Source organism: Cynoglossus semilaevis, chromosome 17 (assembly GCF_000523025.1).
Source record: "Cynoglossus semilaevis isolate Cse_v1.0 chromosome 17, Cse_v1.0, whole genome shotgun sequence".
In the NCBI taxonomy this organism is placed as follows: domain Eukaryota; kingdom Metazoa; phylum Chordata; class Actinopteri; order Pleuronectiformes; family Cynoglossidae; genus Cynoglossus; species Cynoglossus semilaevis.
The window spans coordinates 15,848,515-15,862,387 of NC_024323.1; the positions used below are offsets into that span (position 1 = coordinate 15,848,515).

The following is a 13,873-nucleotide window of genomic DNA, read 5'->3' on the forward strand; positions in this document are numbered from 1 at the left end:
GGGAGGGGGGGTATTAACGGGGATTTAGAAAGAGTTCAAGTTCCACCAAACAACAGTCACTGGTCTTAGCGGGGTTAATTTTAGTCAAGGACAATGGGTGTATTTGGAGTTTGAGTGGAGGTTCAGAGGAGTCGACCAATCAGAGGGACGATTGTTTATTTCTGAGATCTGACGCTACATTCCAGTTTTCAACAGATCTGAATCAGGTCTACGGAAGTCTACCAGCCTGTTGGGTCAGTCTCTAAATCTCAGCACCGTCCTCAGTCTACATGGTCCTCAGTCTACATGGTCCTCAGCCTCAGTCTACATGAGTCTACATGGTCCTCAGTCTACATGGTCCTCAGTCTACATGGTCCTCAGTCTACATGGTCCTCAGTCTACGGGGCCCTCAACCAGTCAGACCAGATAAACCAGTTTGACCAGATAAACCAGTTTGACCAGTTCAAGTGCATTCACTTTGACCTATCACTCAGTTCATCTGCAGCATTATACCTGCTTCTCCTGCGGGGGCAGTGTTCTTTTCAACCAATACTTTGGATCCCGTTTTGTCCTGATGTCACGTACTCTATGACGTGTACTCTCTTAAAGTACTAACATTTTAAATACTTTGTTGCTGCTGTCAAACATGTCCACTGTTTGAACGTCACTGCTTGTGACTGCGCGCGCACACACGCACACACACACACACACGGTGTGTAACTAGCTCTCACAGCTAGCAGTTAGCTCTGAAAGACATAAACTCTGGCTCCGACTCAAAATACCTAAACCATCACATCACAGTTTCATAGTTACAGGAGACTGGGGGGGTGGGGTGGGGGAGGGGGGGCAAATGTTTGGCACGAGTGACAAGGTGGGGACCTCTCTTTGGACCACTCTCAATTATTATCTTTTGTCTCAGCCACGGAATTAATCTTTAACCCACACCGATCCGTCCCTGCAGAAGATGAAGACAATAGAGCCACGTTACACTTTTACCAACCAGCAGAGGGCGATAGAGAACTTCTCTTCCTGATGGAACGTTTTTTTCAATTATCCAAAGTAAATTTGAAAATAAATAAGATTCATCCATAATACCACCAACATACATATAAATACACACACACACAAACACTGTGTACAAATACACAGATATATGAGAGTGTGTTTTCATTGACTCACTGATCAATCAGTCTCAGAGGACATATATGATGGAGCAGGGAATTAAGGAAAATCCATCTAGAGGACGCAGTCTCAGAGGACATATATGATGGAGCAGGGAATTAAGGAAAATCCATCTAGAGGACGGTCTTCCAGAGGACAGTCTTCCAGAGGACAGTCCTAGTATGAGTGAATTTAAATCTGTTTAAGGTCACTGTAAACAGGTGTTGTTTTTGATGGACCTGACGTCTGACAGCAGAGATACGTAGAACCGACCTGACAACGCGCTGTACGCTAACACCATAACAGCAACCAGAGACAAAGACCAAACTGAAGGACAAACAGACGATGGAGACGATGAGAGACGTACCTGTGGACAGGTGTGGAGTCAGCAGAGACAGGACAGGACAGGACGGAGAATGGATGACATTCAGGGAAACTGGGGGTTTTATACGGCACGGGCTGTGTGTGTGTGTGTGTGTGTGTGTGTGTGTGTGTGCTATTGGAGCATGACTGTGTGTGTATAGAATGCATGCTGTGTGAATTACTGAGCGTCCAAGTATTCAATACAAGAATAACTGGCTGTGTGTGTGTGTGTGTGTGTGTGTGCAGGCGGATTAAACAGTGGCAGAAAGATGAGCGGCTGCAGGATTAGGGAGGACAGAGGGATGACCTCAGAGAACAAATGGGGGAGAGAAAGATGACTGAAGCTCTGAGGGAGAAAGTCCTGCAGCCACAGAGACTCGTCCATATGTCTCCTGCTGTCGTTTGACTGTCGTTTGACTGTCGTTTGACTGTCGGTGTCCGGGAGGACCAGGTGATCAAGTTGCACTTCAAAACTCAGGCCAACAGGCAGCGCTGTTTTCCATATTCAAGTTCAATCACTTATTTACACCAAGTAAACTAGTAACACGCGAACAGAGCGCACATACTGTATGTTTTTAGAAGTGATGACGTCATAGTGAGGGCTCCAAAATCTTCCTGTGGATTTTACACGGCTGTGACTGACCTGTGTCTCCTGGTCCTCCGTGTCTCTCCTCGGCCTCTGTTCACGGCTAACTCAGGTGTCAGTGCGGCCACGGTCCGACCCTCTGCTGAACACCTGGACACAGAACCAGAACCAGTACCAGTACCAGCAGCCGGTTGTGATCCAGATTTATAACATTGTATCCACATTGAAACTTCTATAGTGACTTCTTTTCTAAATACGAACGTAATTAGCATTTCGCTAATGTATAGCATAGAGCACCTAGCGTGCTGTGTGAAACACACTAGCTAAACAGTGACATCTAGTGTTAGGACAGGCGAAGAAAGTACTTATGGATGGAAACAGTAAACAAACTAAATATTCTTTTTTTTTTTTTTAAATACCTGTTCAATCTTCGTCCTTGGTTCAGCTTTAAGTCACACTCACTTCAGACAAGAGGCGTGTCCGTGGGTGTGGACACTTTTGAGGGCGGGGCTTATTCAGTGTTTTTGAATAAATCTTTATTTTGTTTTTTGGACTTGTGTGAGTTTGACATTCAGAGTTGGTATTTTTTTATTTACTTATTTATCCTGAACGGATTCTCCTCAACAGATAATTGAGGAAAAATCGTAACATGCCGATTTATTAAAAAAAACAAAACAGAAAAGTGAGGACATTGACCAATAAGAACAGAGAGAGAAGATTCTGCTGAAAAATATTTTTTTTATTAGCACATCATGATTTTTTTCAAACAAAAAAATAAAAATAAAAAACTTTCATGTCGACACAATTGGCATGGTGACTGTGAGGATCTGAGGACACAAAGGAAAGTCTTCGTTAGGGTTTCTCCCCACAGCAACAGCAAACGGACGGAGACGACGACGGCTAACAACGACCCCGGAGCTTGGTGCACTTTGATTGATTGATTGATTGATTGATTCTTTTACCTCTGTGCTCTTGTTGAACTGTGCCACGCTGTTCTCCTGGTCCACCTGCAGGGGGTGGAAGATGTCCAGGTGAAAGAGAGAGGGACGAGCGGTCAGCACCAGTCTGTCCTCCCCCAGGTCCAGGAGCAGAGATCCAGAGGAGGGCTACACACACACACACACACACACACACACACAGACACACACACACACACACAGACACAGACACAGACACAGATGAGTGAAGGTTTGTTCTGACGTGGTGACCCTGAAGTTCTGAGGTCAAACACCATTTTTCTACACTGACACTTTTTCTTCTCTTCATATTATGTTATTGTGTGTGTGTGTGTGTGTGTGTGTGTGTGTGTGTGTGTCTCACCACTCCAGGAAGCCTGATTTCAGCTATAAGATACTCAGGATCACCATCAGGGGGCTCCACAAGCAAAGTAAACTCTGGTCTACAGAGAGGGATTTTTTTAAACACACAAATTGATAACAACAATAATTATAATAACAACAGTAATAATGAAAAATAATAAACCTTTTGGCTTTTGTAGCGGTGGCGCCTCCTACTGGTCTGTGAGAAGGAGAAGGGAGGTCATTCAAAGGACATCTGTTAGTATAAAAGGAAAGAGAACTGTGACAGCTTGATCCAACACAGACACCACCAGAGGACGTCCAGCCCGTGTTGGACTGAGGACAACTGTTTTTTTAAACTCTGACTCCAAGTAAAACATTTTTGAAGCGTGAATCAAACCATCAAATCAACAGCACTGCTAAAAGACAACGCGTGCGATTGACAGCAACGACCGTGACATCACAGAGGTCCAGACAGTCAACATACTGAGACAGAAGCTCCTGGATCACTGGTTTGCTCTTGGTCCTGATGTTCTGCTCACTGATCGATCCTAGAAACTTCCTGTTCTTCAGAACCTTCCAGTCTGCAGTGAACAAAGAAAAGAAAAGAACTCAGCCACAGCTGTGGACTAAAAACAACCGCCCACCCAGAACACACACACACACACACACACACACACACACACAAACACACACACACAAACACACACACACACACTGACCTCGGCTTAGTTCCAGGTTGTATTTGTTCTCCAGACCCTCAAACGACACCAGGATCACAAACTGTTGAAACAAGGGATCGTTCTGTAGGAGACAAGGAGACAAGGAGACAAGGAGACAAGGAGACGGGGGGGTCTCATCATCACACTGCTGCACAGAGACAGTGAAGGACAGAGGACCAACTGTTTGAGGCGCATAGCGCCACCTACTGTACAAGAGTGTGTAGTGTCATGGTCTGACCAGTGACTTTCTGAGGTAACACAGCCTATTTTTTTTTTTATTTTCACGCATTTGTAGCGATTTTTAACCGATTCACGATGCATCGCTACATCTCTAGCTGGAAGATAAAAAAAAAAAAAATCAAAAAGTTCTAACTGGTTTAAACAAACACAGATGAAGAAGTAAAACAACGTGCTGTGGTTGCGGCTCATCCCAGACGGTGACAGATATGTTTCCAGTCACGGTACAGGTCCTTTCTATTATGTTTTTATTTATGTAATCTTGGACTAAAATACATTTATAAAACTACCGTTTCTGCCCCACCCCCCCACTTCCCTCATTTGCCCCACCCTCACCCCTCATGAAACATTGGTGGTCTGACGTTACTGTCACTGACGTTTAGACAAACAGGAAACAGGCGAAACATGACTGATGTGTTTCTGAGATCGGTCTCAAACTCACAACAGGTAACACAGCCTATTTTTTTTTTTATTCAGTCTGCATTACTGGTCAATATATGCTGTCCATGCTTCACTGTTAAAGACTTTTCTACTCATTTGGTTTTCAAAAAGGCTGTTGTTTGTTTCACTCACTTTTTGCTGGACAACTCTGGAAGATCAGGGGACAAACACACACGCACACAGACACACAGACACACACACACACAGACCTGGCAGCTCTGGAAGAACTCCTGGTTTATCACCACGTCATAGGCTGAACAACACTGTGAGTCTGAAACAGAGAAAAGAAAACCATTACAGTCTAAACAGGACTCGTTTGGTCTGTTATTTATTTTTCATCTTTGGGCTCAAATATGTTTGAACACAAGGGGGGGGGGGGTGTCGAGCTGTGGTCAATCTAAAGGTCACCCGGACTGAATGTTCCTTGTTTTGTCCTGGGACTGGTCACTGCAGCTGAGGTCACTGAGGCCACTGCAGCTGAGGTCACTGAGGTCACTGCCGCTGAGGTCACTGGGGTCACTGCAGCTGAGGTCGCTGCAGCTGAGGTCACTGCAGCTGAGGTAACTGAGGTCACTGCAGCTGAGGTCACTGAAGTCACTGCAGCTGAGGTCACTGAGGTCACTGCCGCTGAGGTCACTGGGGTCACTGCAGCTGAGGTCGCTGCAGCTGAGGTCACTGCAGCTGAGGTCACTGAGGCCACTGCAGCTGAGGTCACTGAGGTCACTGCCGCTGAGGTCACTGCAGCTGAGGTCACTGCAGTTGATGTCGCTGAGGTCACTGCAGCTGAGGTCACTGCAGTTGATGTCGCTGAGGTCACTGCAGCTGAGGTCACTGAGGCCACTGCAGCTGAGGTCACTGAGGTCACTGCCGCTGAGGTCACTGCAGCTGAGGTCACTGCAGCTGAGGTAACTGAGGTCACTGCAGCTGAGGTCACTGCAGTTGATGTCGCTGAGGTCACTGCAGCTGAGGTCACTGAGGCCACTGCAGCTGAGGTCACTGAGGTCACTGCCGCTGAGGTCACTGGGGTCACTGCAGCTGAGGTCGCTGCAGCTGAGGTCACTGCAGCTGAGGTAACTGCAGTTGATGTCACTGAGGTCACTGCAGCTGAGGTCACTGAAGTCACTGCAGCTGAGGTCACTGAGGTCACTGCCGCTGAGGTCACTGGGGTCACTGCAGCTGAGGTCGCTGCAGCTGAGGTCACTGCAGCTGAGGTCACTGAAGTCACTGCAGCTGAGGTCACTGAGGTCACTGCAGCTGAGGTCACTGAGGCCACTGCAGCTGAGGTCACTGAGGTCACTGCCGCTGAGGTCACTGCAGCTGAGGTCACTGAGGCCACTGCAGCTGAGGTCACTGAGGTCACTGCAGCTGAGCTAAATATACTAAATAAATGTCTACATTATCTGTAGCCGTTTGGCACAATATGATTCAATAACTTTATTAGTATTGTTGCTAATCTAGTTTCAGAGATTTAATATAAAAAAGATTTTTTATCTTTATTTTAATTGATCCTGATCTACAATCAAAAATCTTAAAAAACAAGCCCTTTTTTCCTCCAGCGTTTCTATAATGACTTTGTTGACGTGTGAACATCTCAGGTTCTTGGACAGATGTTGAATTCTGTCACACTGGAAGTAAACATTTCTGTTCCTCCTGGTTTAGTTGGAGTTAACAAAGTCATTGTTCTAACTCTGCAGTAGAACAGTCCATATAATAGTCTCCTCCTGTGTCTGTGCCTAGGTCTGTGCCTCCCACTACAGACCAAACAGAACATCTGGGGGAGATTGAGGACCTCAGAAAGACTGATGGAGGACACTCCGTCTCTGTTTAGATCTAATCCAGACACACACTGATGTTTGGCTTCAGATACTCACTGTTGTCTACTTCTGAATGTGGCTCGCCGAGGCTCATGGGAACTCTGTAGCCACTGGGATCCTCTGATTGGAGCAGTTCTACGAGCTCTTCTCTGGAGAGATCAGGAGGAGGTGGGACCGAGTTTGATTGACAGATGTTGACAAAAACTTTTTCCTTGTTTCCCTCCAAGACCGTCTTCACACATATGCCTGTAGTGAAGATATGATGAGAGCTAGAAGCTGAAGGTCCCCACTTTTGGCTCTTTTCTTTTGTCTGGGAAAAGAATGTGATGAGGAAACGGTCACCTGGCTTTGGGCGGATGACTTTAGAGCTTGGACTCTCGCTCTGCAGCTTTCCCACGCTCTTAGGGGAGAAAGAAGACTTTGGGACTGAAGAGTCAAACACCTCAGGGTTTGTTTCACAGTCTGAACTTTGTCCCAGAATTCCTTCTATTAAAGTCAGAAAACGTGTTTTATTTCTAATAATACTCTATATTTAGAAGGTTTTAAGGCAAAATTAATAGTAATTAAACTGGAGTATTTTCACAGGAGATAAAAGTATCAAATATAAAGAGCTGAGATGTCTCCTCAGATCCGACCGGGGACGTAAGGATGCGATACAATTATCTCAAGAAAACCGTCAGTTGTGACCGACTGTTAAACCCAGACGTCAGGTCCTACTTAGGCTGAGAGACGTTCAGGTGTTGGAACAGAACGTGGGAAGAACGTGTTCCACAGACACCAACAGAGTTCTTCACCAACAGAGATTTTAAAATATGCATTTTTTTTGTTATTATTTGATTTATTATTATACAATTTTCAGTTAATGAGTTACATTAGACTGTTTCAGTTGTAATGTCATGTTACATAGTTCTGACAAACAAAGAATCTTTGTATTTAATTTGACTGGAGCTCATGCTGTGAAAAAACTAAACTAAATCGTGCATCGTTACGTCCTCAGATCAGACAGACATTATTTCATCAAAAACAAACTCTGAACCTACTTCTTAGTGACGTCATATTGTATGACTTTATTTATTATTTATATTAACATGTACGTGTTTCTGGAAGGTTGATGCTGTGTATATGAACTAATATGTGACGTAAAGGTCGTCATGGTGAAACGTGCCGTCACCTGTAACAGCAGTTGTTGATACAGTTCCTCCTGCTGCTGTAACTCCAGCTCTGAGTTGAGGAGGGAAGAGTCTGTCGTCATGGCTACGGCCACATTCACACCGTGACTGAGGATCGAAAACAGAGTTCAACCGCAGACAGTTACACCGTGTCTCCCGTCAGTCCCTTCGTATGACGTCATGCTAAATAATAAATACAAACTGTAATGTTTCTTAAGTAAATAAAGAAACTTGGGTTCTTCACTGAACACGTTTATTAACGATGGTGTAAGCATGCATACAGGTACGCTGTCATCACTCTTATTCGTCCGTGATGACTTCTAACCCTAACCCTAACCTACACACATCCGGGGAATACATTATATCTGCAGCCCTCTGGTGGCAGGGGGTAGAACTGCAACTCATTAACTTAACATTACTTATCATTACACAAACGTCTAACTCCTCTGTTGTGACAGTGTTACTGCATTTCCTTCTAGAGATTTCCGTGAAACATAAAGCAGTTCTAACAACGACCGCGGCGTTAACGACAGTTGGCCTCGGTAACCGTCAACCCTCAGCTAGCTTAGCAACACAGTTTGCATTCACACTCGGCTAATTATTCTTTATTTATGAAACACAAACGCGAAGTGTTCTTCATTTAAGAGAAGAAAAACTACATGTTTAACTTTATCACGTTGTATTAAACCGACCAATGAGTTTTGTCCACGCTGCTTTCCGTTTGAAGACGTTAGCTTAGTTTTAACACACACACACACATTCTCGCTGTTTGTCGTTTATTTGCAGATACACACTGTACTACGTGTTATTACTGTATCTCACACACACACACACATGCAAGTAGAGAAAGCGTGTACATTAACATGTGTTTACCTTTTGCTTTCACCGCGCTTGGTCAGAGAGTTTCATGCAGACGCTCTGCGTCAACAATGTCAGCACTTCCTGTACGATATTTCAGAATAAAAGCCTTTAGTCAGCGTACGGGAACAAAGCGCAGCTCACCTGGAGAATTACGTATTAACTGGAGAATTACGTTTTAACTGGAGAATTACGTATTAACTCGACCGAAAGAAATTTAGTTTGTATCAAAACAGCAGGAGTTACCAAATGTAACTTTAGCTTGAAAAAACGTATCAGGATATGGGACAACATCTTGATTTTCAGGTCTTGGGTCTGTTCCCGGACATGCAGTATAGTTAGTCATTCAGTATAGTTAGTCATTCAGTATAGTTAGTCATTCAGTATAGTTAGTCATGCACAACACTGCAAAAAAAAAAAAGTCACGGATTACGCTTACACTACTAGAAACTATTACTATTACTATACACTATGACAGAGAATGGACAGTGGATATATCAGTAGAAGATGATGCCAGAGATGGAACTACCAGGTAGGAGAGATATGGATGCAGTGACGGAGGACATGCAGATAGTTGGAGTCGGAGTAGAAGATGGATTCACATCAAATTTACCCTTTCGTATGGTTGTCCAATCATGATGACGATGCACTTGTCAAACTTTTACTAGCTGGTCGGACCCAAGTCCGTTTCCTTAACCACCAATCCACCACTGCCCCGCAGACGTACTATATGAGTGAAAATGTCCTTCCTTCATTTATATTAAACTGCACATGGAATTATTTTCTCATTCACCTTTGAACTCAGTTCCCACAGAAAGAGGCGACAACAAAAAAACACTCTGTCTGTCCTTTGGTCTGTTGATCTGTTTCCACGGCCTGTGAGCGTCCACTCTTCAGTCTGCTATAAATATGGACAAATATGAAGGGATTTTTCTTTGTTTACACAGACTTCAGCTTCAGTCTGATGCGAACCATCGTTGACCTTTGACCTGGTGCTGGACTGCCACAGCAGCAGCTCCTCGGGAGGTGCAAACTGAGGAGCAAACCATTTTTGAGAAAAATGTCCAGGTCAGAGTCTGTTCCACCTGAACCTCAGTTCTCTGTTCTGTTGGACCAACTACAGAGTGGACCTAAAAATGGTCACAGCCCAAACCCTCCACCGACTTGTCCAGGCACACGGTCTCTGGACCTCGCTCAGAAACCTGATTAGAAACAAACGAAAAAACAAAAAAAGTGAAGAAAACAGACTGAAGTTCATTTACTGAAAACACTTTTCTCTGTGGCATCAAATCTGGACATTTTTACATTTTTCAGTGACATGGAATTTACGTTCATGATACTTGGAATAAAGATTTGTTATATTTTTATATAATTGTCCGCACCAGCCACAAATAAACCAAAATATTTACGTATTATATTCAGGAATGTTGACTTATCCCAATTTTTCCTAATTCATCTTAATTAATCAGGATTCATTAATAGAAGCTCTGTGAAGTGAACGTGTTACTTACAAAACCACAAGGTGTTTATTATTTTACTGAGACAGCAGAGGTCAACCCAGGGGGCGGGGTCTCAGGATGGTACACAGTGGCCACATGCATCTCCACACCACAAGGGGGAAACATGCTTTATCAACACCTCACACACACAGGAAGCAAAGACCGCGGACACACATTCACTTCATGTGTACCGGTGTTCAGACGCCTGCAGGGGTCGCTCACTGAGTCTCTTAGGAACTCAACATCCACAGACTCAGACTCAGAGAGCGCAGAGTGATCATGTACACACACACACACACACACACACACACACACACACGTGTCCCTTACATTCTGTTCCTGTGACTGGCCCCGCATCCTCCTGCAGAACCAAACAGCCGCCGTGAACGCAAGCAGGGCGAGCAGGACGAGCAGGACGAAGGCCATCAGCAGAAGGTACAGGATTAATGTGGCGCCACCTGGTGGAAGGACAGAGACAACTAAAAGGATGTTCAACATGTTTACTGAAGCACTCAGACTGAGGACAGGCTGAGGACTGGTATCTGGTCACATGGTGAGCACTGGTATCTGGTCACATGGTGACCACTGGTATCTGGTCACATGGTGACCACTGGTCTCTGGTCACATGGTGAGCACTGGTATCTGGTCACATGGTGAGCACTGGTATCTGGTCACATGGTGACTGGTCAAATACTCACATGTTCAACTCAGATTTTGGAACAACTTTTAAAACATGGCTGTAACTTTGAAGAATTTTGTTTTTTTTTAACTTGACTTAGTTTTCAACTTATTTTCATAATATTCTTGGTTCACATCACGTTCTTTTTTCTGTCTCTGCCCCTTTTCCTTTGGCAGAATCTCAAAGACGGCAAATAAACATTTCCACTTCCACGGCTTGTTCTGCAATAATTCTGTTAGAGAAACAGGAAGTTCTCAAAATTCCACCGTGTTGTTTTAAAATGCTGATGCTGTAGAACCTCACATCTGTTCTGATGTTTTCATCATTATCAAAAAAAGAAAATCCTCACCTCCCGCTCCATCCACTTTTAAACTCTGGCCTGTCTGAGTGTGTGTGTGTGTGGGGGCGGGGTGGAGGGGGGTGATATTAGTCAAGTGTTTGTTTTTCCCCTGTCAGGCTGCGGCAGGTGAAACACAGCCTCTGGTACAGAGGGATAAATCCAGATCAATTCTTCATATTCAAGCTTCTAAAGTCACATCCAGTCGACACCAGAGCTGCAGCTGACGTTAGCATCAAAGCTAACCTCAGTCACCATTGAGTTTAATGGATGCAATGGATCAATCAGTGCAATGGATGCACCAGTTCATCCAGTTCTAAAACTCACCATTTGATATGACTGCGGTTGTATGTAACCTGCTGCTGCTGCTGCTGCTGCTGCTGCTGTAAGGCGTCACTGCTGCTGCTGCTGCTGCTGTTACTGCTGCGGTTGTTGTTGTTGTTGTTGTTGGTGGTGGTGGTGTCAGTCCAGTTGTTGTTTCTGTTGATTTAGGTGTGGTTGTCGACACTGTTGGTGGTGTTTTGGTCTGATCTACGACTGCAGGCAGACATCAAGTCTTACAACATGGACGGTGCAGACAGCAAGAGCAGCCGAAGGCCAAGAGTTAGGTTTATTAGTCCAACAAAAAAGAAGGGAGGAAGAGAAATGCGCCACCTCATGGTGAGTGTTAGATCTGTTCAGAACAGACTCAGAATAAGTGATGTCATCAACGAGCTAACAACCAGCAGGGGGCTGAGCCACCATCTCGGGCCTCAACCAGAGGTTGAACACAGTCCAACACTGATGTGAACATTAACCACAACAACAGAACAAAAGATAATGTGTTCATAATGACGATAATGAAGCCGCTCTAATTGAACCTCATTAGACGAGTATTCCACAGTACGCAGCAACACGTCGTGAAGATCTGTCGACGACCAAGTACATACAGTCACCACATCAAAAATAAATGTTCTTGTGACAACATTATACGAACACACACACACACACACACACACACCCACGCTCTGTGTTTTACCTCTGGGGCTTTAATAGATCTGAGAAATCTGCCACTCCCTGGGGCTAAAACCTAACAACAGTTCAACCAGTTCCTGTGTTTTCACCTGATGCTGACACAAAGATACAGTGACACGGTTGCTGGTTCAAACTCCACACAGAACGATCCTCAGTTACCACTGGGACTCAAACAGGTGACCTTCTTGCTGTAAGGCAAGACCACAATCCACTCTTCTACCCTGTGGACCCTGACCTTTCAACGTTCTACTGGCTCAGCTGGGTTGTGAACCTTGAGGGGCGGGGGTCGTTATGAAACTATCCTGGACATTTCTAATGGACCATTTCCTGATTGGCCTGTTATCTTTGTTAGCGTCTGTTGTTGGGTCTGAGGGGCGGCACAGAGGGCAGAGGTCGACGATGAATTTTGAAAAGGAAAAGGAAATGAAACAAGTTGTTGTAGCAAACGCCCAAAAGACTTATGGGAGAAATAGTCACAAACTAATGTGAAGAACAATTAGCAGAATATGGAAGAGTTAGCCAGATAATGTTAGTCAGATAATGTTAGTCAGATAATGTTAGCCAGATAATGTTAGTCAGATAATGTTAGTCGGATAATGTTAGCCGGATAATGTTAGCCGGATAATGATAGTCAGATAATGTTAGCCGGATAATGTTAGCCGGATAATGTTAGTCAGATAATGTTAGCCAGATAATGGTAGACGGATAATGTTAGCCAGATAATGTTAGTCAGATAATGTTAGCCAGATAATGATAGTCAGATAATGTTAGCCGGATAATGTTAGCCGGATAATGTTAGTCAGATAATGTTAGTCGGATAATGTTAGCCGGATAATGTTAGTCAGATAATGTTAGTCAGATAATGTTAGCCAGATAATGTTAGCCAGATAATGTTAGCCAGATAAGTTCAGTATTTGGTCTGGTCTGGTACTGGCCCCGCCCCCTTGTGTGAATGGACAGTGCAGCGTGAATGGAGACTTTAGCCTCATTAACAGGTGAAATGACCATGACTTACCAGACGGAGTCACTTGTGAGTAAAGATCACACACAGGGTCTGCAAAGAGAACACAAGTGGACATGAGTTCAGGTTTGGTTTGATCAAAGAATCTAATCGATCAATACGTCGATCCTCGTCTCACTCAGTCCACTGAAACACCTGACTCTAACCTGACCCAGATTCTTAATCTTGAACTCTGACCTCCAGGTCGGACTGAGGAGAGCGGCCACGAGGACAGAACCAGAAACACACACATGCAGACCTAAGTGTATGAAGGGGACACGGTTGGTACTCACCAAACCTGCAGCCTGTGACGAGGAGAGAAAGAAAACCAGGAAGAAGATTTCATTAGAGCTGGATTTGAATTCTGTGTTATCTCTCCCCTGATTGGTTACTGCACAGCTCTACAGGTTCACAACCGCAGTGGCAGTAACAAATATGATGAATGAGTAGAACAAACAGGTTTGACACGTACCAGGGGGGGCCTCTTCAGGGGAGGTGGCCAGAACGTTGGCCGAGAGACACATGAGGTGATAGAACGAGATCCTCTGAGAAGTCTGCTGCTGGCAGCTGCTCTTGTCAAAATCCTTCTAGGGTGGGGACAAAGACAATGTCCATCACACCCTGACCAGGGGCAGGGGCAGGCTTAGAGGCAGAGACGGGGGGTGAACAAACACATGACTCCCATATGACGCCCCCCCCACACCCCCCCACCCCCC

The 13,873-nt window shown here is 44.8% G+C and overlaps 2 protein-coding genes and 1 long non-coding RNA gene across 6 annotated transcripts in view; all 3 read right to left on the reverse strand.

The window, feature by feature from the left end:
- The window catches only part of LOC107989864 (uncharacterized), a 3,133-nt gene extending 1,338 nt beyond the window's left edge, over positions 1–1,795 (reverse strand). Inside the window, exon 1 of the long non-coding RNA XR_001761383.2 lies at positions 1,508–1,795. This is a non-coding gene — a long non-coding RNA (uncharacterized LOC107989864). The remainder of the gene's footprint in view (positions 1–1,507) is intronic.
- A 1,012-nt stretch (positions 1,796–2,807) lies between these two features.
- Positions 2,808–8,768, reverse strand: pih1d1 (PIH1 domain containing 1). Of its 2 annotated transcripts, none has more exons than XM_008330722.3 (11): positions 8,644–8,768; positions 7,773–7,878; positions 6,944–7,001; positions 6,659–6,847; positions 4,997–5,058; positions 4,110–4,191; positions 3,875–3,971; positions 3,572–3,607; positions 3,410–3,488; positions 3,052–3,195; positions 2,808–2,916 (listed from the first exon to the last, which is right to left on the reverse strand). In XM_008330722.3, exons 2-11 carry the CDS (start codon positions 7,851–7,853, stop codon positions 2,881–2,883), a joined length of 864 nt encoding a protein of 287 aa, XP_008328944.1. In that variant the 5' UTR covers positions 7,854–7,878; positions 8,644–8,768; the 3' UTR covers positions 2,808–2,880. The 2 variants fall into 2 exon arrangements, with proteins under 2 accessions (XP_008328944.1, XP_008328943.1); XM_008330721.3 differs by having other exon boundaries at positions 3,572–3,643.
- Positions 8,011–13,873, reverse strand: part of LOC103393674 (uncharacterized) — an 11,265-nt gene continuing 5,402 nt past the window's right edge. Inside the window, exons 6-12 of one of the 3 annotated variants that reach the window (XM_025064818.1) lie at positions 13,630–13,741; positions 13,451–13,462; positions 13,173–13,211; positions 11,471–11,680; positions 11,156–11,185; positions 10,458–10,585; positions 8,011–9,830 (exon numbers count right to left, since the gene is read on the reverse strand). In XM_025064818.1, the coding sequence (XP_024920586.1) occupies positions 9,759–9,830; positions 10,458–10,585; positions 11,156–11,185; positions 11,471–11,680; positions 13,173–13,211; positions 13,451–13,462; positions 13,630–13,741 (603 nt within the window). In that variant the 3' untranslated portion in view covers positions 8,011–9,758. Of the gene's footprint in view, positions 9,831–10,457; positions 10,586–11,155; positions 11,186–11,470; positions 11,681–13,172; positions 13,212–13,450; positions 13,463–13,629; positions 13,745–13,873 lie in introns of all 3 variants that reach the window. The other 2 variants (XM_025064816.1, XM_008330719.3) reach the window with 2 other exon arrangements.